General features: G+C 34.2%; 3 protein-coding genes across 4 annotated transcripts; 2 read left to right on the top strand and 1 right to left on the bottom strand.

Moving 5' to 3' along the window:
* Window positions 1-1,468: 1,468 nt before the first annotated feature.
* On the top strand, window positions 1,469-7,607 carry LOC132270490 (LRR receptor-like serine/threonine-protein kinase GSO1). The gene is made up of 2 exons (XM_059771672.1): window positions 1,469-1,862; window positions 7,309-7,607. The coding sequence occupies exons 1-2, from the start codon at window positions 1,469-1,471 to the stop codon at window positions 7,605-7,607; spliced, it is 693 nt and encodes a 230-aa protein (XP_059627655.1).
* On the top strand, window positions 4,059-9,206 carry LOC132268159 (receptor kinase-like protein Xa21). Its single transcript, XM_059768927.1, has 3 exons — window positions 4,059-5,184; window positions 5,810-8,336; window positions 8,467-9,206. The coding sequence occupies exons 2-3, from the start codon at window positions 7,853-7,855 to the stop codon at window positions 8,511-8,513; spliced, it is 531 nt and encodes a 176-aa protein (XP_059624910.1). The 5' UTR covers window positions 4,059-5,184; window positions 5,810-7,852; the 3' UTR covers window positions 8,514-9,206.
* A 2,859-nt stretch (window positions 9,207-12,065) lies between these two features.
* Window positions 12,066-16,432, bottom strand: LOC132268158 (mediator of RNA polymerase II transcription subunit 10b-like). Of its 2 annotated transcripts, none has more exons than XM_059768926.1 (5): window positions 15,941-16,432; window positions 15,747-15,827; window positions 15,537-15,639; window positions 14,586-14,675; window positions 12,066-12,212 (listed from the first exon to the last, which is right to left on the bottom strand). In XM_059768926.1, exons 1-5 carry the CDS (start codon window positions 16,180-16,182, stop codon window positions 12,198-12,200), a joined length of 531 nt encoding a protein of 176 aa, XP_059624909.1. In that variant the 5' UTR covers window positions 16,183-16,432; the 3' UTR covers window positions 12,066-12,197. The 2 variants fall into 2 exon arrangements, with proteins under 2 accessions (XP_059624909.1, XP_059624908.1); XM_059768925.1 differs by having other exon boundaries at window positions 12,066-12,383; window positions 15,941-16,430.
* Between the last annotated feature and the right edge of the window lie 6,783 nt (window positions 16,433-23,215).

Raw genomic sequence — 23,215 nt, 5'->3', positions numbered from 1 at the left:
GATCTTGATTCATCACATAGAGACAAGTTTTATGCAAAATAAAAGATGATGTATCATTCAATTAACAATTTGAATACTTACATCAAAGGTCTGAGTAAACCTTTTAATCTTTCCTCTAAAGTAAATGTTCTCACTTATTGTAGATCCCTTAGCAAGATCATTTCTCCTTCTTCTTGATGATAATCTTCCCTTTAGGAATCACCAATATGCCTTGATGAATGACCTTGGAATCAAGGCTTGTGGTAGCCTCCTTTAGAAGAGAAAACAAACCCTAAAAACTAGAGAGAAAAAATATATTCCTTTTTCTTGTTCTAAAAGTCACACCTAAAATATACATGGACCCATGTATATATAGGCAAACTAAAAATAAGAAAAGGAAACAATAAATCCTTCTCCATCTCTAATTCAAATTTCTTAATTCTAATATGACTCTAATATCAACTTGGGCTATGGGTGAGAATCCTTTGGGCTTACTATTTTCTTGGCTACTATAAATTAATAATTGGTATGGTCTATTAAACCATGGACCCAATTCAATTCATTCATAATTTAATTTCTACTCCACTAAAAGAAATTAATTGCACTCCAATTAAATAGTAAATAACCTCTAAGTCAATGTTGCACTTTGACCCCTCTATGCATAATTATTTATCGGATAATTAAAACCATCAATTCGACAACATAATTAATATAATTATTTTGTTACCTTTGATTATTTCCGGCTCGATCACAATAAAATATTTGTTTGACAAAAATAATAATTTACTAAATAAATATATATAGAAAACATTTTGTCTAAAGCATACGAAGGTCTTCGAATTTAATTTGTGATCAACCATAATCAAAACAAAATAAATACAAATAGCACTGATGCAAATATTGAGAATATAAACTTCTAACTATTAATTACATAACTACTCAAAGTGCCGATTTAAGGATCCCGAGGTATCCGCCGAACAAATCAAAGTAATTATTAATTAATAAAGAGTCTATACTTCTCTCATGCTTGAGAGTCAAAAGCCATGACTGTGATAGAGAGTAATTGCATAAGACAACTCTCGTAATATATCTCAATCTATCGTGGACTCGGTTCAAGTCTTAACTAATTAAATATTCATCCATAATTACCGACTTTGAACCATTTATGATTACTAATTTATAACTCAGTATTAATTACCATTACATACATATATAAATATATCTTGTAATCAAGTAGACACAATCAATTCCATAATGAATCGAAAAAAATAATACATTCCATTCACCAATTGTATAATGCCTTAATAATAATATTCAGATAAGGAACCATGACTTTTACAATCCAAATAAGAATGTGCTATGCTAGGGCACACATATCTCAACACCACCATGGTTTGGGATCTTATCAAAGCTCCACCAATTGAATCTGAATAACAATAGTTTCACAGGTACTATCCCAAAATCATTATGCAACATCTCCAAGCTAGAGATGTTGGATATCGGAAGCAATTCTTTACATGGAAATATTCTAGAAGAAATTGGTAGTCTTTCTGAACTTCAAGTACTGTGGTTGGATTCTAAGAAGCTCAGAGGATCCATCCCATCTTTAGTCTTCAACATTTCTTCTTTGAGGTTTATTAATTTGTCAAACAATAGCTTGTCTGGAAGTTTGCCCGAAGGTATTTGCAACCATCTTCCAAAACTTGGAGAACTACATCTTTCTCATAATCAGCTTAACGGCCAAATTCTCGCCAATTTGTTCAGATTCAGGGAGCTCCAATACCTATCATTACAGTCCAATGGCTTCATTGGCAGTATACCTAGACAAATTGGGAACCTGTCTATGCTAAAGGAGTTATATCTTGGTGAAAACAACTTGAAATGTATGATTTTAACTTCACATCTAACTCAAGAATTAATTATTCTTTCCATTCCATATTAGTTGTTCACTTTTGATATTTTAAGTTTTTAAATGGTCCCTTTTAAAACTACAATGTTGTCCTTTTCAGTTTAAAGGTATATATTATCAAGTTGGGTGATATTTGAAAAATTAAAGGGTAAGTATGAAAAAATAGTTTTTTTTGTTTTTTTTTAAATTCCCAAATGGGACATCTAATTTAGGTTAAATAGTAGACAACTAATATGAAACCGAGGGTATAATATTTTTGATATATACCTGCCGTGGAGTAGGAAATCCGTAAGCACAAAGGAAATTTGATAAACTTGCATAGGAGTTTCCCTTGGTAGTTAATTGTTCAACCATATCATGTATGGCAAAACGCTAGTAATTTGTCTACCACTACATGTAGTAGCGCTACAAGTTGGGCCGGTCCAACCCAGCTTGGTCCCAACCCAACCTTAACCCGAATTTGGGTTGGGTTAGGCCAGTTCAATGTCAAAAATTCTGGACTCTGACAGTAACCCGAGCCCGAATGTGTTTGGGCTGGATGGGTTGACCTGTTTAAATTTTTTTTCTTCTTTTTTTTCTTTTCTTATGAACAAATATGCAAATTACATCGTTTCTTTTCTGATTTGAAACATCATTGTCACTGAAATATTCAATTATTAATTTTTATGATTTTTCAACTCTAATTTTATTTTTATTAATACAAAAGTATAAAACTTATCTTATTTTATTTTCAATATAAAAGTAAAAAAAAAAATTCTTTTTTATTTGTTATTTAATAAATTTTTATTTTTAAATCACTCCGAATAAAACTCTAAGACAATCCATGTAAGTGGAAGTAATTCTTAACACAAGCTGCCGTCGGTGGAGAGCAAATCGGATCGAGAGAGAGGGGGGGAGGAAAAGCAGCAACCGCCTCACTGTTATTACCATTTATAGTCTCTTCAATCACATATATAGATATAAATATATATATTTGGAAGGAATGAAAAAAGAAAAAAAAAATTGGAAGGTGAAAAAAAAAATGGAAGTTTTTTAAAAAATTTTCCGAAAATATTAATTCATTAATAAGTTTTTTAAATCTTATTGAACTATTAGTATTGTGGCTATGAAGTATTCAATTATTATTTTTTGTGTTTTTTCAACTCTAATTTTATTTTTATTAATACAAAAAAAATATATAAAACTTACCTTATTTTATTTTAAATATGAAAAAAAAAAACTTTTTTCTTTTTATTTGTTATTAAATAAATTTTTATTTTTAAATTATTCGGGCGGCAATTCTTTGATACCTGTTTGCATTTGGTTTCTCTTTCTGCGATCAAACACACAAACACGCGCACGCGCGCGCGCGCGCACACACACACACATATATATATATATCAATGACCAATTAAGATTTTTAGTAAATGATAAGACACTTCACATAAATAGATACATATATATCAAAGATTTGAAAGCTACCAACAGGCCAGTGGTCTGCGGTATTAGGCCCTTACTTTTCAAAAGGAGGTCAGGGGTTCGAGCCTCAATGGAGGAATGTGTGTGTGAGTACTAAGAAAAAAAAAAAAAGAAAGGAAAAAAAAAAAAATGGAAGTTTTTTTAAATTTTGGGTTGGGTTCGAGTTGAGCCCGAGCCCAACCCGAATTATCTGGGCTTTGAAATATCCCAACCCGAGCCTCAGTGGATGTATGTGTGTGTGAGTACTAAGAGAAAAAAAAAAAAAAATGGAAGTTTTTTTAAATTTTGGGTTGGGTTCGAGTTGAGCCCGAACCCAACCTGAATTATCTGGGCTTTGAAAGATCCCAACCCGATTTAGGCCGGATTTGTGAATTTAAAAGTCCAAATTCCAAAAAATTTGGGCTGAGTGTGAGTTGGGCTGGGTTGGCCTGGCCAAGTTGCACATTTGACATGTAGTGACACTAACTAAATATTACTTGCAAGTTTCTTGTTTATTTTTAGGGTAAAATGCAAAAAAAAAAAAAAAAAAAACCCTAAACTATGGGGATTTTGCAACTAACCCCTGGAACTACAAAAAAAAAAACTCCTGAAATTTCAATTTGTTGCAATTTGCCCCCTTAGGCCACCGGAAAAGAAAAAAAACAAAACTGCCCTCCTTATAAAACAACGCAGTTTGCTGATAATATCAATTTCTTTAATTGACTCCCTAACTCGTATGGCACAATCACAGCTCCGCTGCTAACACCATCGATCTAACCCAACCATCTCTCCTCATCGGCCGCCACCGCTGCTGATGTTCTCTCCCGACTCCTTTATCGCCTCCCACCCAATCTCCCTCCTTACTCGCGGCTCACCACCACCACCCACCACCGCTCTTCCCCTCATCTCTCTCTCTGACCTAAACCCAACTCTTTTAACCAATCTTCTCTCTGTTTCTTCTCAACTCGGTTTCTTCCAACTCACCCACCACTCAATACCCTCCCAACTCGATCACTCAGGTGAATCCGATTCACTCTCTCTCTTCAACCTCCCTCACGATTAGAAACAGTTATTTGTACCCAAAAATTGGCCCCTCGGCTATGATGGCGATGACGATGAAGATGACGATGGAACGGGTGACTTGTTCTATTTCAACTCGTCTTGCTCTACTGGAGGTTGTCGGAGCGCTATCCTGCGTAGTGGGTTTTGAGGACCCGTTCTGGATTCTCAATTTTGAGGCGGCTAAGGAGTATATATATCCCCATTTGTGATTCCATTATTTTCAAAGTTTGATTAGTAAGCATCATCACATCTTCGTCAATTAATTGTTTTTCCTCGGCGAAGAAATTTCAGGCGAGATTGAGGGTGTTCATAATGAATTGGTTCACCGCTTGGCTATGCGAGAGCAGAGGAAGCGAGCCTTGATTTTATGTCTGTATATATATATATATATATATATATACCTTACAATATAAAGAGAAAGTGACTATGACGGAGCAATTACGGCCGTCGGAGCAGGCGTGGCTGAGGCGAAGGGCAATTACGGTCGTCTGATGATCGCTCGTTCCCTCTCTCTACGCTCATACCTGTTGATTTTAGAACCGCCGTAAGCACCACCGTTCCATCCCGCCAAGTTTTGCAACCTAATCACAGACGGCTGTTTCTAGGAGTCGGATGTTGCTAGACCAAAGTGGGCATGGTACAATTCTTGATTTGGATAAGTATGCCATAATGCGATGTGTGTCGATTAATGTTAAGGATCTTCGAATTCTTGATCCTCTGCTCTCTTATCTTTCTACAATTCTTGCCCGAAAAAGAGCAATCGTTCTCAGTTTGGAGGTCAATTTCTAGAACACCTGGTATCCATTTCCATCTTTGCCTTAATCATTCCTCTGTTTGTTGCTTAAATTGTTTTTGTTTCAATTATGTTTCAGCACATCAAAACAATTATTACAACTGAAGAGGTATCCTCTTTCTCTCTCTCAAATTCCAGAATCAATCTTTCATAGTTTCCCTATCTTTCATAGCTCGCCGACATTCTTGCCGTCACTGTGGTCCCCGGTTAAAGCCATGTTTGGCTATTGAAGTCAAAGGTTAGAAATTAAGGGCACTCTTGTCCTTTCATACTTCTAAGGGCAGTATGGTCTTTTAAAAAAATTTAACCAAATTTAATGGCCAATTCTCACCGGACCTTGGCCGGAGGGGGTGATTAGCAACTTTTTTGCATAGTTCAGGGGGTATTTTGCATTTTTGGTTAGTTGTAGGTTTTCCCATAGTTTAGGGGTTTTTTTTTCATTTTACCTTTATTTGTATTTTCAATGAGTATACATGTGAGGATTTTATTTTTTATTTTTTATGATTTACAATTGGTGTTCAAATTTACCTGTAAGCACCAAAACAAAGTGTTCATATCTTCATTATACATTCATTACTAGTATAACAAAGGAAAAAATTATATATGTGTTGCTTCTTACAACTTTGCAGGTGAAATTCCATCGGAGATAGGTAATTTTCAACGTCTGGAAAAATTGAGCTTCCCAAGTGGCTATTTGACAGGGCGTATTCCATCTTCTATCTTCAACATTTCTTCTTTGCGAACTATTAATTTATCAAACAATAGCCTATCTGGAAGCCTCCTAGTGAACACTCATTTCAACCTTCCTTTTCTTGAAAATCTAGATCTTGACACTAATCAACTCACAGGTCAAATTCTATCCAACTTATGGAAATGCAAAGCGCTTCAATGGTTAGGATTGTTTCGTAATGAATTCACCGGTAGCATATCCAGGTAAATCGGAAACCTTACTTCGCTCAAGCATCTAGTTATTGGCCATAACAACTTGACAGGTAACTTGGAGACTTTAATTACTACTTAGTCTACCTTTATTTTACTTTAGTAAACGTTTACCCTGTGCATAATGAATTTAAGAAAATGTAAAATGGAACAATAGGTACTTTACTAGATGAGATGGGTAACCTTAATCTCGAGCTTCTTGTAGCCTATGGAAACACCTTCACTGGCACCATTCCATTCAAAATATTCAATGTGTCAACAATGACATACCTTGACCTAGGCGATAATTACTTATGAGGTAATTTACCTTCTAACATGGGGTTTTGGCTTCCGAATCTTAATTGGCTTGATCTAGCAGGGAATTAACTCAGTGGAACAATCCCCAACTCTATCTCTAATGCTTCTAAGCTTAACATCCTTACCTTAAGCAGAAACTCATTCATTGGATGTATACCAAATACGCTTGGTAGTTCAAGATTCCTACGGGGGCTCATAGTTAGTACAAATAGTTTGACCAGAGAATCTTCTACTCCGGAGTTGAGATTTCTCTCTTCTTTAATGAATTGCAAAAAATTGGAGATATTGGGCATATCATTAATTCCATTGGTGAGATTTCTCTCTTCTTTAATGAATTGCAAAAAATTGGAGATATTGGGCATATCATTAATTCCATTGAACGGAATACTTCCAATTTCATTTGGCAATTTGTCGTCTAGACTACAAGCGTTTGAGGCAATTGAATGCAATATTAAGGGAAACATCCCGAGTGGAATCGGTAATTTGAGTAACTTGGAATATATAAATTTACAAAACAACCAATTGATTGGACCTATCCCAAAAGCAATTGGAAGATTAAGAAATCTAGATCATTTGCGTCTTGAAAATAATAGATTTGAAAGATACATCCCAGATGATCTTTGTCGATTAAAGAAGTTGGGAGCCTTGAATGTAAGTAATTACAAGCTCTATGGATCGATTCCGACATGCTTTGGTGAGCTAAATTCACTGAGAATGCTCCATCTCAAGTCCAACAAATTGATTTCCATAATACCGTCAAGCTTGTGGAACCTTACAGATCTATTGATTATAAACCTATCCTCAAACTTCCTAAGAGGTCAACTACCATTGGATCATATTGGAAATTTGAAAGTCATAATAGAAATAGACTTGTCATGAAATCACTTATCAGGTACAATCCCGAACACCATTGGAGGAGCTCAGTCATTAGTTTCTCTCTTCTTGGACCACAATAAAATGCAAGGACCTATTCATCAATCACTGGGCAACTTAATAAGCTTGAAATTCTTGGATCTATCGAATAATAGCTTGTCTGGTGTTATTCCCAAGTCCTTGGAGGCACTCAGGTATCTCAACTATTTCAATGTGTCTTTCAATAGTCTGCAAGGAGAAATTCCTACTGGAGGACATTTTGCTAACTTTACAGCCAAGTCCTTTATGCATAATGGTGCACTTTGTGGTGTACCGTGAATACAATTCCCCCCATGTAAACTTCATCAAAGATCGAGGTCAAAAATTTCACTGAGGTTGATATATATTTTAAACCCCTATTGCATTAGCAATTTTTGTTGTGGCCCTCATGTTTGTGTTGATAGGAAGAAACAAAAAGATCAAATTGCAGACCCATGTAGATTTGTCACCTCTTGCTTAGAGAAGTTTCATATGAGGAACTTCTACAAGCAACAAAAGCATTTAGTGAAACCAACCTAATCGGCATGGGGAGTTATGGCTCAGTATATAGAGGAATGCTCCAGGATGGAATGAGTATTGCAGTAAAAATTTTCAATTTGCAACTAGAAGTAGCTTTCAAGAGTTTTGATATCGAGTGTGAAGTAATGCGCAACATTCGTCATCGGAATCTAATTAAAATCATCAGCAATTGCTCTAACCTGGATTTCAAGGCCTTGGTACTAGAGTACATTCCTAATGGGAGCCTCGAGAAGTGGTTGTATTCTCACAACTATTGTTTGGATATCCTGCAACGGTTGAATGTCATGATAGATGTTGCATCAGCCTTGGAGTATCTACATCATGGTCATACTACACCCATTGTTCATTGCGATTTGAAGCCCAGCAATGTCCTCTTCAACGAAGACATGGTTGCACATGTTGCTGATTTTGGAATTGCGAAACTCTTAAGTGAAGGGGATCGTATGGTACAAACTATGACCTTAGCAACAATTGGGTATATGGTACCAGGTGATGTTCCATGTTTGTTATTTAATTTAGTTCATGCTCGAGCATCCCTATTTCTTTTTAAACAAGAAAAAAAAAAAAAAATTCCCATACTAAAGTTCAATTTTGGTGTTTGATTTTGTAATTAATGTAGTCTTGCATAGAGTATGGAACGGGAGGAATAGTATCTACAAGAGGTGATGTCTATAGTTACGGTATCATGTTGATGGAAACATTCACAAGGAAGAAGCCGACGGAAGAAATGTTTGCCGGGGAGATGAGTTTGAAGCGTTGGGTGAATGAAGCATTGGATGGTTCCATAATTGGAGTTGCGGACTCCAATTTGATTGGAAGATATGGAGAAGATTTCTTTGTGAATGAGCAATGCTTCTCATCTATCTTGGGTTTAGCTGTGGAATGCTCAAATGATATACCCGGGTAAAGGATAAACATGAAAGAAGCCTTGGTTAGACTCAAAAAAATTAAGGTCTCCTTTCTAGCAAATAATGGTAGGACTTGAAATTTAAAAGCAATCAAGATTCCCATGAATCCTCGGGTTTAGTAGTATTATGTACTTTCAGATTTTCCCACTAATTATATGCGTCCAGTTTGAAATCTTTTACGTTAAAGAAACGTAGTGGAAGATCATGTATTAGTCATGCTAGTAGCTTTATATAATTCGAAATTTGCATCCTTTCAACTCATTTTTGGGTCATATTTATCTATCTGTGGAGTAATTAATATTTAGCCACTACAAGTTTGCACCTTTATCATTTAACCTTTTCGGCACCTTAATTATAGGTGCTCATGATTTCCAAAAAAAAATTAAAATTGCTTGTACATACCCTGGTAGATATCATAGAGCATGCCTATGACGTTTCTCAAATTTTCAATTTTTTGGGTGTTTTTCGAATTTTCGGATTTATTTATTTTTATTCCTCGTTTTGCATGTCACGCACCGCGGTTAGTGTGTCATGAAGGTTCCGAGAGTGGTTTGGGATATTTCTTTGGGTTTAAAACTCTTAGAAATGTATTTTGAGGCGTTTTAGCATTTTTTTTGGATTTTTGGTCAAGGTCTAGGTCCCACACCTGGATTTTTCATGCGATGGTAATCTTTTTAAGTCCACGTGCATTTCATATTTATTATATTATATACATTTATGTGGATATGTGTTTAAGTGTATGCGTGTAGCTTATTGTACATTTATGTGAATATGTGTTTAAGTGTATATACATTTATGTGGATATGCATGTAGGTACATAAAAGTTAGTGGCGGAGCTAGTATATGCCTATATTATATATATGATCCCCCACTCCCCAAAAATCCAAACCCAAATTTTCAAAATTTCTTTAATTTTTCCTTTTTTTCCCCATTTATTCTTTAAATTTCTTTAATTTACTTTTTTCCCTTGTTCATTCATGCTCTAATTAGTTTCTTTCCAAGTCCTATCATTTTTCTTTCCCTTTTTCTTCTTATTTGTGTTTTTCCTTCTATTACTTAAAATTCTTCAATTTTTTTTTATTTTATGTTTTGCTATGCCCCACCTGAATTTAAATCCTGGCTCCACCAGAGTGGCATTTTAGACTTTGTGGTCAAAGGTGAGACCAAGGTGAGCTAAAGAATCGGATATAAACCACATGTTTAGATTTTTTGGGGCTATTCTTCGTCTACTCTCTCTCTCTCTCTCAGACCATGGCTTCAAGCTTCCAATTCTCCTTCCATTATGAATTTTTTTTTGGTGTTTTGTTGTCAAATTTAAGTAAAATATTTATTTTAAAATTTAATAAAAATAACTTAATCATTAATTTTTGACAGATTATTTTATTCATCCAACACGATAAACTTCCACCTACACCTTATCAAACATTAAAAAATAAAAATATATATATTTTATTTAAATTATGTCGGAACAAACAAAACCTTAAATGAATGTGACATCTAAAATGGTCCAATAGGTGGTATAGGCATATGAGTAATTAAAAGAATGAAACGCCGATATTAGTGGCTTTGAGGATGCCTGTTAATGCAATGCATGATGGTACTGGGATAGGAATAGGAAGCATCACACACCACTTAGCATAAAAATAGTTTGTATTCTCCGCGATCCTCCGTTGGGAGCAAAGTCCATGCAAATTAGATACAACATAAACATGAACAGAGTAGGGTACGTTTGTTTCTACAACTAAATTCTTTTTACTTTTTATTTTTTTTTTTATTTTTTGGTGTTTGGCCAAGGCCAATAGCCGAATATCTTTCATAAAAAATAATTTTCTTTTTCAGATAATTTTTTATTTTATTTTTTTTATTTCATATTTTAGTGTTTAGCAAAAGTCTAAATCGAGGTTGTGATCAAGTTATCGGGTTGAAAGTGTAAAATAACTTGTAAAAAATTAATGAATAAATTATTTTTATTTGATTTTACTTAAATTTTTGACAATCAAACACTAAAAAAATAAAATATTTTACATCCAAATCAATGGAGAAGCCATAGATAAAATGATAGCACAACTGGTATTACGTTTCCCCATCAATTGTAAAGGGAGTAAGTTGGTTTGATGTAAAGTAAGTTGTTAACTCTAACAACATCTGCTCATCCAAAGAAAATATTTTCCATTAATTGCCGAATAATATATATATATATACACGGACAATATAATTATCACGAATAATATTACTATAAATTATAAAATATATGTATGCTGAAGTTCACATGTGACCAAGCTTACATAGATGGTTATTACGAAAGGTATTTATAAGTTTCTGTAGGTATATACAACAACACTAGCTTTTTACATATAAGTTGATGAATAAAAAAATTACTATACAAGTTTTTTTTGCAAGTTGTTCCTTAACTATTGAAAATATTGTAGGATACTCCCAATGCAGGGAGCGACTTGCAAAACTTGTACAATGCATGGGTTTTTCTTGCAAATAAACCAAATATTTCAACAGTTACCAATTCTCCATGAGCCATGTTGTCAATTTATATGTTCGGCCAATAGAGGCAATAGATAACATAAATTCCTCTCCTGTGGTTTTCAATATTGAATTGGGATCATATCTTGAATTGGGATTAGGAAATATTTTTGATAAGTAACAACATCTAGGAGGGTATTAATTATACACATCCCTTATGATTTGTTATAATTATAGAAACAACTATTATAGTTTGCCATAATTACAGAAACAACTATTATAGTTTGCCATAATTACTCAGACCTCCCTTAAAAATAAAACCAACCCCTCCCTTCCCAGTCCGGACCATTAAATGTACTAACAAATATGTTTAATTTACTGAAATACCCTCAAGTTGTGATAAATGATTATAGTACCATCTTTGAGAGAGGAGATGGACGAAGGGTAATATGAGAACTTCACTTTATTCAGTACATGACATCAGCAAAATCCGTCATTGACTAGCATTGACCATAACAGAAGGGAAATCCGTGTAGGTTAGTTTAATTTTTAGAAGAGGTTCGAGTAATATCCCAATTTACCCATCTAGGAAATATTTGAATTTGATAGTTTTACACAGCACCATTACTAAAATGATACAATAAAACATAATATGCTTAAATTTGCCTAAATTTTTCCTTCGCCATATGCTTAAATTTGACTAAATTTGTCCTTGGACATCTGGCTAATGAATCGAATACTGGAGCACAAACATACAACTTTTAATTGATTCTTGTTTTACCTCATGTGAAAGGGAAGATGGTAATTTTATATTTTACTGGCTTTTAGAAGAAAGTAATTTTAAATTGAATGCTGAAATAGATTGACATTTCATTCTGAGAGTTTATACATCATTCTGACAGTTCATAGAGAATGAACTACTCTAAAGTTACAAGAAGTCACACCATTATAACATATTCGGCATGCACTAAAGAAATTCAACCTACAAAATCAGCCAAATAGGATCAGAGTTAATCTAACCAACAGAGATTGTAATACATAAATAGGCTAAATTATCCTGATTTGTCAATGACCTAGGTTCTTAAAGCTCGGGCTTGATCTTCACATCTCCATTTGGTAATATGCTTTGTGCTTGTGCAAGCCGTTTCGATTCCTTAACCAGATGTTAAGATATTAGAGCTATATATATATAAACAAATAAACACACATCCACACAGAAAGGAAAAAGGACTAAATATATTCTTTAACTAGCATATGCATTAGCAAGTGAGAATGCCCTAATGGCGGATTATAGAAGGAATGCGTGAGATGGTATGAAATGGGGTGTGGGAGAGATGTGAATGATTGGGAGTGAGTTATTAGCTCCATTCATATAAGGTGGATTCCCAACAGAAAGGGATGACATGAAATGGGGCATTGAAATATGTGTTTTGAGGTGAAGTCATTTTATACAGTTCTAATAAAATTAAGTCCATGGATAGCAGGAGGGGCTCCAATGCTCCTTCCAATGGGGTTTTTTTGCATCAACAATGGTTCATGGGAAGATTCGGACCACTGGTAACCTAAGTTAGAGAAAAAGAAAAATAATAAAAAATCACTCCCAAGTCCCAACTGATGTTGTGTGAGTAGAGAGGAAAGTAGTGATGGACCAATTGCTTATTCATTGTCCAGTGGCAAGAGAGCTATAATCCGTTGTGCTGGCATCTTTGGGGTGTCAAGGCTATTCCCCTGTACAGTGGCAGATTCACTCCTTACTTGGAGAAAGAAGAAAAAGCTCAGGAGGGGGAAAGCTTAAAATACAGCTTTGTTATCTTTTTCTCTCTTTTTCCATTTTTATATACAGATCCTTTATGTTGGATGTGTCGTATTTGGGGAAAGAGAAATACGTGGTCTTGAGGGGGAGGAAAATTCTATTGATAAAGGTAAAGAGTAACTCTTGTTATGCCTTTTTTTGTTGGGTAATGGGAAGGATCAGCTCCTCCTTGGACAACTTTTTGCATGTTTCCAAGTACGAACAATCGGAAGGTGTAATATCCCGAGTTTCAAAATGAGATTCTTTGGTGCGTGATGGTAGTGATTAATTAATGCCAGGTGTCGTGGAGCCTTGTAGAATATAAGAAGCAAGTGTGTGGTTAGGATCTTTTCCTGTTGGGCCAGTGTTAATCTACACAAGGAGAAACTAGTAAAGATAACCATTATCTCATATGATTGGGTTTGTAAAGCAATAATAAAAAATAAAAAAAATGTGGACTGCCTTGATTAAAAAAAATAAATAAATAAATTGAGATTAATTCTCAGAAGGTTTCCAAGTACGAACAATCAGAAGGTGTAATATCCCGAGTTTCAAAATGAGATTCTTTGGTGAATGATGGTAGTGATTAATTAATGCCAGGTGTCGTGGAGCCTTGTAGAATATAAGAAGCGTGTGGTTGAATGTGACAGGTGTGCCAACACTAAGATGGCATGCCCACATGTTCAACCCATGCACTCATTTGGACTAAACAACTTTATGTGAAGGGTTTTGGCATGAGACAACTGGATTCCTGGGGGTATATAATATATAGTAGTCAATCGGCTCAGCAAATTTTCTCAAGGGAAGTTTCCTGACCCACCTAATCTGATGTGAATAAGGGACTAGCAAAGTTTATGGTGTAAGTTTGTATTTATTAAAAATAATAAAAAAAAAGTATAGGTGCCAGCACTTGTGAATACCAAATCTGGTAGCTCACTTTTATTTATCGACCTAATCTGTTGGTCTCTCACGTGTCACATATGATATTTACATTAGCAGAATCACTTAAAACCTTTTGAAGAGATTGATGTACATTTTCTTATAATGTTATGTATGTGACTAATTGTATATAAATAAATAAAAGCATTCAAAAGGGGAATGCAAAACCACAAGCTATATGGACTTCTGAAAGTCTTACAATGTTATATGGACTTCTGAATCATGTATTTAATCTGGAATGTATAGGTTCGGTCTACATGAAGACTTTAGACTTTGAGAGTTGAGAAAATTTTGGTAGCATTATTGTTACTATTACATTATACTGCATTTCACTTTAGAAGAACTTTGAGGTGTTATGTCATTTTCCTGGTTGTTATCTCACGTGACTACGGGGAGCAGGGTGTGACAGAAGGGGTAGTAGCAGTTATGCAAAAAACATCAGGGGTTAGGGTTTGGGGGTGGGGGGTGGATATATGCATGTATACATACACACATGCACGTATATACAAACACACGTAGAAGGGGAATGACAGGAACTACTTCTCGGGGTAAACTTGACACCTGGCAATATCATAATTGAATGAACAACATATTGAAACAAACTTAATGAGAAATGTGACTTACAGCAGCAGAAGCCGCGCGTATCTCTCTGTAACCGTCCACTTCATCAGGGAATGCCTGTTCAAGTTCCTCTAGGAGATGCCTGCGAAAACCCTGTAAAAAATGCAGAATTCTTAAAGCTTAGTTGAAGAAATCAACAGTGTGTAAGTATAGTATTTGTAAAATATAATTAACACAAAGAATTATAATAATCTGCAAAAAAGGAGCCACTGGAATGTGCATGAATCATATTAACACTTGTAGGATATCATATGAAAAACCATTAGGCCAAGATTATCTCTTATTTTTTCCTGAATGGGATGGTATTAAGATTATCTCTATTATATCCATCATATTGTGTACAAAGAGAATTTATATCCCCTACAATCTGATACAACAAATGGTAAAGGAAAGCTTTGAAGGCACATTATGTTCATGAGTCATACTAAACAATAAGTTTTTTGCTTTTAACCAGGCAAAAATGCCAATTATCAGTTATCAGTCCATATACACAGAAGAAACTATAAATATGATCATCCAATAAAACACTCCACGTGCACTCCTACCAACTCTGTATAATCTCACTTACTGCCACCTCAGTTCGTTTAAACCTATGACACAAAACTTGACAGATGTATTAAGAATTAAGGAATTACTGGAAGACAAAAGCTGCCTAAAAAGGAACCTACAAAGAAAAAAGGTAAGTTAAATATTGCACAAATGATGGTCTTAATTGAACTTTGGTACAAAAAAAAAAAAAAAAGAGCATAAGATCATTGCTAAAATGATAACAAAAAATGGTTTAAGAATTACATAACATAAGATCATTGCTATCCATAACATTGGAGAACAAGGTGTGGATTGTAGATAATTAAGTGAGGCAAAATGAATTACATATTACACAAAGGGGTAAAGAAGAAGAAGTGGAATTGTGAAATTATTAGGTAGGAAGCGAAATTAGAGTAAAAGGGTAACCTTGAAGGTATCCGTTTTGCCTTTGGTGATCTGATTTTTGGCAATGCAGCTATTTATAACATCCCTTGTGAATTCATCGGGATTCTTTCCATCATCAATTAAACTAGACATACAATAACAATGAATCGATTATCACAAATTAAAGACATAATAATGTAAACTACAAGACAAGGAAAAAAAAAAAAAAAGGAGAAAAAGAAAAAGACTAACTTGAGGACCTCCATGGGGACCTGGATGTTGCACTTTTCCGACAATTTCATCATGTTATCCAGCTCCATAACAAGAGAATTCCTGTAAAAACAAATAAATTCAATTAAGAATTGAATCGAAAAAAGAAAGATTTTTTTTTCCAAAGAAATCTAATCTAGGGTTTGTTTGATAGAAAGAAAGGAAGAGATACATACAGGCGTTGGAGGAGGGGGAGTTGAGAGGCTACGTTGAAGGAAGAGACAGTGAGGTAGAGCTGGTGGAGGAGTCCCAGCGTCTTCTGTATGGAGTTTATTACTTGGTTCAGGTTTTGCTTCGGATCCAAATCCGTTACTGTTGCTGTTGAACCATCCCCACTTTGATTTTGAGGGATAATCATACCGTTGACGACTCCACCGCCACCTCCTCCTGCTGCCGCCGCCAAGGCTGAGTTCTCCATATTTGATCAATTTTGTGTGTTCAGTTGGGGCTAATCTTACTTTCTATTTCTATGTTTTAAGCCCATTAGGCTTAGCACTCAAGAACCGTCGATAGATCGCCGTTGTTGAGAGCGTCGGTGGAAGAGATTAGTTAGTTCGGGACGATGAAGAAAGAAAGGAGAGAGAGAGCGCGCTCTGAAGGTTATCGATGAAGATACGACGCTGTTTTGGTAGATTTTGTATGGGATACACGCGGTTTCTTGGGTACTGTTCTGGAACTAGAAAATTGGAATCCTAGTACTAAAAATTTAGTCATTATATTCATATTTGTTAAAATTAGTTTGACAAATAAAAGAAAAAAAAGGATAAATTGTGTCGACCCTTAATTGGTCGATGTCATTCTAATGCGGGTTAATAATTTTTTTAACAAAGATACCGTGTGGTTTCAAATTTACTATTTGCCCTGATTATTTAATTTAATTAATTTTTAAAATATCAATCCTGTTAATTGACAAAATTACCCTCAACATGAAGTCATTTTTTCTCTACCCTAATCTTTTAACCTTTTTTATTTATTTATTTATTTATTATTTTTTTTTGGCTTCGTTTTAGTACCTAGCCGTCGACTCTTCCTCTCTTTCAGAAGATTTTTTTTTTTTCCCCGTTGTGGTGGGTATGGGTTAGCCATGGCTGTTTTAAATTTTTTCTACGTTGATGGTGTTTGTTGTGGTGTAATTCGGGACGAAGAAGAAAGAAAGGAGAGAGAGCTGTGAAGGTTATGGATAAAGATACGATGCTGTTTTGGATGATTTGGTTTAGGAATGGACACTGTTTCTTGGGTACAGTTTCTGGAACTAGAAAATTTGAATCCAAATACTAAAAATTTAGCCATTATATTCATAATTGTTAAAAAAAAAAAAAAAAAAAAAAAAAAAAAGGGTAAATTGCATTGATCCCTTGTCAATGTCACTCAGATGCTGGCTAATGACTTTTTTAACAATGACACCCATGTAGTTCAAATGTCATATTTGTCCCTAATTATTTAATTAAATTAATTAAAAAAATATCAACCCTGTTAATTAATAAAACTACCCTCATCGTTAAGTCTTTTTCTCTACCCTAATCTTCTTCTTCTTCTTCTTCTTCTTTTTTCATTTTAGTACCTAGCCATCAACACTTCCTCTCTCTCAGCAGATTTTTTTTTGCCTCCCTGTTGTGGAGGGTATAGGTTAGCCAGGGTTGTTTTTAAATTTTTTTTTTTTTTTTTTACTCTAGTGGTGGTTGTTGTGGTGTGGTTTGGGTGTGGTTGTGGTGGTTATGTTGATCTCTTCCCGCTATGAAATTACTTTTTAACCATCTAGTGGCGTTTGGGACGTAAAAGTATGGGTTGGCCATAGTTGTTATATATATATATATATATTTTGTCTTTTACTATGGTGTTTGGGTATGGTGGTGATGGTTCTGGTGCAGGTGATTATAGTGCTATATATTTATCTTCATATTTCAAAAAAAAAAAATTTAATTTTTTTTTTTATTTTAATTTTTATGTTGTGGTGGTGGTTATGTGGTATAAGTACTATTATATATAAACTATATCTAAATATATAGAAGAGATGAAGATGTTAGTTTCGTCCATTAAATTTAGGTAAGATGTTAAATTTGTTGACGACGGCCGTTCCAATACGCCAAACTAAATGTAGTGAATGTGTGGTTCAAGAAAAGCCCTTTATGTCAAATTTAAATTTATAAAAACCACTACCAACACCACTACTAACGTAGCAAGAGTGAGTAGGGATCGTCTCAAGGGATTATACGTGTTGGAATTTCAACTTCGACTCTAGCGTACCAAATGATTGCAAAAGAGAGTTGGGTTGGTTGATTACTTCTAGAAAAGAATTAATTAAAATGCAATAAAAATAAAACTAAGTAGAGATAGGGATTTAAGAGATGAGAAGAGAGGACTTAGGGTGTTGGAATCACCACTAAGCTCATGTAATTAACCACTTGCTTTCCATTAATGGGGAATACATTGTTGTGAACAAAATTAGTTCGACTAGCAAAGGTGACTCAACAAGTGTATAAAGTCTAAACAACATATGAAAGGCTACAATATATCTATTGGAAGAGGAATATATTGTCTAGACAACATGTGAAGAGAACAAAATATCAAATCAAGTCATTAAACCTTTCATTAAGCTCATAGTCCAAATAATTCATAAGGATGACTTAGTTAAACATGTATTGTCTAAACATCATGTGAGAGGCCACAATATATCTATTGGGAGAGGAATAAATTGTCTAAACACATGTGAAAGATACAACATATCATAACTAGTCATTAATCCTTCATTAAGCTCAAAATTCTATTACACCACAATATTAGAGCATATGCTTCTTGCATTCAGAAGTATGGAACATCAAAGAACAAGCATGAATTGTCTCCCCCATCTAACACTACACTACTAGCATGAAAATAAACTATGGGAGAGGTACAATCCATCAAGGAATAAGTATGAACCATCAAGAGACATAACAAAAGCATTCCATTAAGCACTAATGTCTAGCCATCACTAGATTCTCAATCAACCACACATAGACATGCAATTAATATAGAAAAACTAGTGTAGAGATCAATTCCCCAAATAATCACACATAAGACAACATGTAATTAAAATAGAAAATCAATGGAAGAATTAACCCATATGAATAATGTGAGACATAATTCCTAATTTAATCACACATAGACATGTAAATAAACTAGAGAATTAATAAGAAGAATTAGACCATGGAAATCATAGAATTATACCAAGATTCATGAAATTCACAAGGCTAGAACACTAATCACAACAATATATATAAAAATCCCCAAAAATAGAAATACAATGGTTTAGATTACACAAGACTTAGGGTTCATCCAAGCCCTAAGTGTAGATCTAGTCAATCATGGAGGAGGTGGATGTAGTCATGGAATCAAGCTCCAAACATGGCTCCATCTTCTTCTTCCTCTTCTTCTTCTTCTTCTTTGAAGCTCTAGAGATGGAGAGATAGTGGATTTAGAGATGTGTTCTTGAGATGTGCCTCCACTTCTCTCTTTTCTTCTAACCCTAATCTCTAACTTTTCTAAAGAGAGAAATAAAAATTACAATGTAGAAAATAAAATTGATAAAAAGCCTAAAGAATCCTCCTTTACAAATGAGTCACTTCCCTTTATATATAAGGTCCTTTTTCTTAGTCACTAAGTCTAGAATATATGCCCAAAAATATCTAATCCCGCAACTTTTTGGTAGGTAAACTTTTGGGCGCGCACGGAAAAAGTGACAGCTTGCTGCCAGCATGTCCAGTTCGATCGATCCAACTTATTTTCGATCGATCCAACTTTTTTCGATCGATCGAACTTATTTTTCGATCGATCCAACTTTTCTGATCGATCCAACTTTTTCTGCGATCCATCCAACTTTTTAGCTTTTTAGTATCAGCTTCTTTTTGCTCCAAATCAGCCTCTTTTTGCTCTGGATCATCGCTAAGACTTAGTTTGACTCCAAAAAGGCCTTAAGAACTCATTTTTAGCCCATTTTAACATTATTGACCTGAAATAGACAAAAACACAAATAAGTACTAAAACGGGTAAATAAGATAGATAAAGGTCCTAGAATACTTAAGCTTAAGGGGTTTAAATGTGTACTTTTCAGCGCTCATCACACCCCCAAACTTAAATATTGCTAGTCCCTAGCAATGAACTACGAAGTAAGGAATGAAATGAACAACTAAACAACTATGAACTAGAAAGCAATAAAATGATAGCGCCATTTTCGTAGGGAACACGATTGCATTTAACATATGCAACAAGTCTTTTAAACCCCTAAGTTACCCCTAGTGGATGAGTGAAGTCTCGTGAGGGTTTCCAGAAATGATACCTACAAACATTAAGCTCATTCTTTCAAAAGAGGCACCAATATTACAAACAAGCATTGGGAGAAAACTACCTCAAGTATGCAATTTTTCAACCATTTCCAAGCAATCTCCCAAATTCTCAACATCAAACAAGCAAGCATGGTCCTTCACACATCAAGAAAATGATCATGAAAATCGAAACAAGTCTAGAATCCATGTGAGAGGTCCGGCATCAAGTGCGTTGCTATCTTAGCCAATTAGAGAAGTAATCACATCCTTACCCTCAAACTAGCACATAAATCTAGTACCGATCATCAGGATAAGAGAGTGGACCTTTTATTAAAACTTTATTGTTCTAGGTGTGCTTATTCTTTTCACTCATTTTTTTTTTTATTTTTTATTTTTTTTATTGAGGATCAAAGATGGAAATATTGTGCAATGTGTTGATCTCTTAAGCTTTCTAGAAGATTCATGTAGCGAGCTTTAGGTCAATGACTCCCAAACCAGATGGCTTTAGGACATTAGGTGTTAAGACACCCCAACGGACTTACAAACTCAAATCAACTAGGCTACAAATTAAAACAACAACCATCTAATCATTTCCCACAACTCGCCTTTTGGGAGAAGTCCTCACTTTTATTACTTTTGCAACTTCTTCTTCTTCTTTTTTTTCAATTATTAACCTAGAGTTTGGGCCCTCCACCTTTCGGCGCGAGAAGTTCACTGCTTAATGAGGCAAGAATCCCGGCTACTCAATGAAAAGGGGTTGTTATCCACCTTTATCAAGAATGAAAGCTTTCAATACGCTACTAGCTCAATTGGGATATAACCAATTCAATAATCAACAAAGCATGTACCCCACAAATGAATGTTAGTGTGCACCGGTACTAGTGTAGAATCTTAGAATGAATCTCAAAACAATCACAAATTCAGGATGATGTGGACCACAAATGCAAGTAAGATATCAATCTTTTGAAAAATTTACTCCTAAATGGCATCCTCGAGGCATACAAGGAGTATTGGACTCTCAAATCAAGCAATTTTTAAATTTTAAGCAATATAGTCCTTAAAAGATCAAAATCATAGTTAACATCAATCTCAAATCTCAATCATGCATTTAAAGCTCAAATCTTAAGTAGAATGTAACAAGACACCTTACCCCCAAACTTAAACCGCACATTGTCCTCAATGTGCAATGAGAACAATGGAAAAAAAGTGGAAAGAGTATACCGTGGTGGTGTAGACATGAAGCCCGGTCATGATCCAATTCGAAAGACGTCTCCCCCAAACTTGGAATCAACAACCTACTTGAATAATCACGCTAGCAAACTCATATCAAATATCAAATGGGATAAGAATAATCAAATCAAGCATTCTAAGGCAATGTAACACATGATGCAAGAGAGATATAAGATCAAACTCTAACTAAAACATAAAGTATGCATGACTACACATAAGGGCACAATGATGAATCTTTTTATATTTTTCATTTAATGAAAGCAAGTATATACAAAATGCAAGAAAAACAAAGAATAAAATGCATGAAAAAAATATAAAAAGAAAATTAAATAAGGCAAAATGTAATGAAAGAATATGTTCAATGTAAGAAATGAAAAACAATATGTGCAATGCAAGAAATGAAAAGGGACATGTACAATGCAAAAAAATGAAAAGAATATGTACAATGCAAGTATATACAAAATTTTCTTACTTTTTGTTTTTCATTTTTTTTTTTTTTAATATATATGTGAAAACATGCAAAGAAAAATGAAAAATGTAAGAAAAATGCAAAATGGGTGCTAAGTTTAACGTCTCTAGCAAGACGGAATACTTCTTTGAAAAATCGTCTTTTTTTTCTTATTATTATTATTATTTAGACAAAACAAATATGTACACAAATAAAAATAAAAAGGTAAGTAAATAAAAATGTAAGAAATAAGGAATGCAAAGATTTTTTTTTTTTTTTTTTTTTTTGATAAGTTAGAAGAATTAAAAATTAAAGTTAAACAAAATATTTTTGAATTTTTGGAAATAAGATAAAAGGAAATAAAATAAAATAAAATAAAAATGTTTTTGGGATTTGATATATATATTTTTTTATATATATATTTGAAATAAAAATAAAAATAAAGCTTGGAAATAAAAGTAAAAATGAAAATAAAATAAAAATCTTTTTGGAATTTTTGAAAATAAAATAAAATTAACAAAAATATTTTTGTGTTTTTAACAAATTTCCAAAAACTTCTTTTTTTTTTTAGTCAAGAGAGGTAACTAAATGAAATAAAATAAAATAAAAATAAATAAAAATAGAAATAGGAAAAAGTCAAATAGTGGAAGGGTCAAAGGGGCAAAGTTGTGATCGATCGAAGATTAAGTTCGATCGATCGAACATAGCTGTGATCGATTCGAGATGAAATTCGATCGATCGAACATGTAAAATTTTGGAGATCCCGAGAGCATGCATTTTTGAAAAATGGATGAGGCCTGAAATTTTTTCTAAGTGTTGGGACTCATGATCGATCGAACCACATGTTGGATCGATCGAAAGGTAGTTCGATCGATCAAAATGGTTTGCGATCGATCGAACTTTTGAAAATTTGGAGATCCCGAGAGCATGCATATTGGAATTTGGATGCAGGTCCAAAAATTTTCTAAGTGTTGGGACTCAAGTGGAGTTCGATCGATCGAATCCATAGTTGGATCGATCGAAGAACAATTCGATCGATCGAAGGTGCTCTTGTGATCGATCGAACTGGCACCAAATGCCTAATTTTGAACTGAAAGTGCAGAAAATCCTATGCTAAGCCCCAATGATGGTAACAAGAATGAAAATTTGAAAAATAGATGGAAGAATGTACACAAGAATGAAAAATAAAAAGAAATGAGGGAGGAATAGAGTTGTGAAACTCTACGAATACTAGTGTTTAACGTCTCTAGCAAGATGTTAGGTCAACTCACTAATCAAATGAATCAAAAACTGGATATGAAACATCCTTATTGACCCTCTTTTCACTTTTCTCATTTAATGTCCCACTTATGACAATAAAATCATCCTCCAAAAGAATGACTTGAAAAGAAATAAAAGAGATGATATTGTTCCTTTCATCCACGGTCTTGAAAACAAAATCAATCATGGTTAGGCTTGCCTCTTTGTTGTGTTCT

The sequence above is a fragment of the Cornus florida genome, unplaced genomic scaffold (genome assembly GCF_030987335.1).
Source record: "Cornus florida cultivar Cherokee Brave unplaced genomic scaffold, ASM3098733v1 CherokeeBrave_3.0.0_Hap2_Chr08, whole genome shotgun sequence".
NCBI classification, from domain to species: domain Eukaryota; kingdom Viridiplantae; phylum Streptophyta; class Magnoliopsida; order Cornales; family Cornaceae; genus Cornus; species Cornus florida.
Note: the sequence above shows the minus strand (reverse complement) of the source record. Positions and strands in the feature narration are given on the sequence as shown.

What these genes read in the sequence shown, in the direction of transcription:
- LOC132270490 (XM_059771672.1), top strand. Translation starts at nt 1,469, where the DNA reads ATGTTGGATATCGGAAGCAATTCTTTACATGGAAATATTCTAGAAGAA. An exon ending in TGGTGAAAACAACTTGAAAT is followed by an intron (nt 1,863 to 7,308) that starts GTATGATTTTAA and finishes ATCACTTATCAG; the next exon opens with GTACAATCCCGAACACCATT.
- LOC132268159 (XM_059768927.1), top strand. Translation starts at nt 7,853, where the DNA reads ATGGGGAGTTATGGCTCAGTATATAGAGGAATGCTCCAGGATGGAATG. An exon ending in AATTGGGTATATGGTACCAG is followed by an intron (nt 8,337 to 8,466) that starts GTGATGTTCCAT and finishes TAATTAATGTAG; the next exon opens with TCTTGCATAGAGTATGGAAC.
- LOC132268158 (XM_059768925.1), bottom strand. Translation starts at nt 16,182, where the DNA reads ATGGAGAACTCAGCCTTGGCGGCGGCAGCAGGAGGAGGTGGCGGTGGA. An exon ending in GCAAAACGGATACCTTCAAG is followed by an intron (nt 14,676 to 15,536) that starts GTTACCCTTTTA and finishes CATTTTTTACAG; the next exon opens with GGTTTTCGCAGGCATCTCCT. An exon ending in TACGCGCGGCTTCTGCTGCT is followed by an intron (nt 12,384 to 14,585) that starts GTAAGTCACATT and finishes CATCTGGTTAAG; the next exon opens with GAATCGAAACGGCTTGCACA.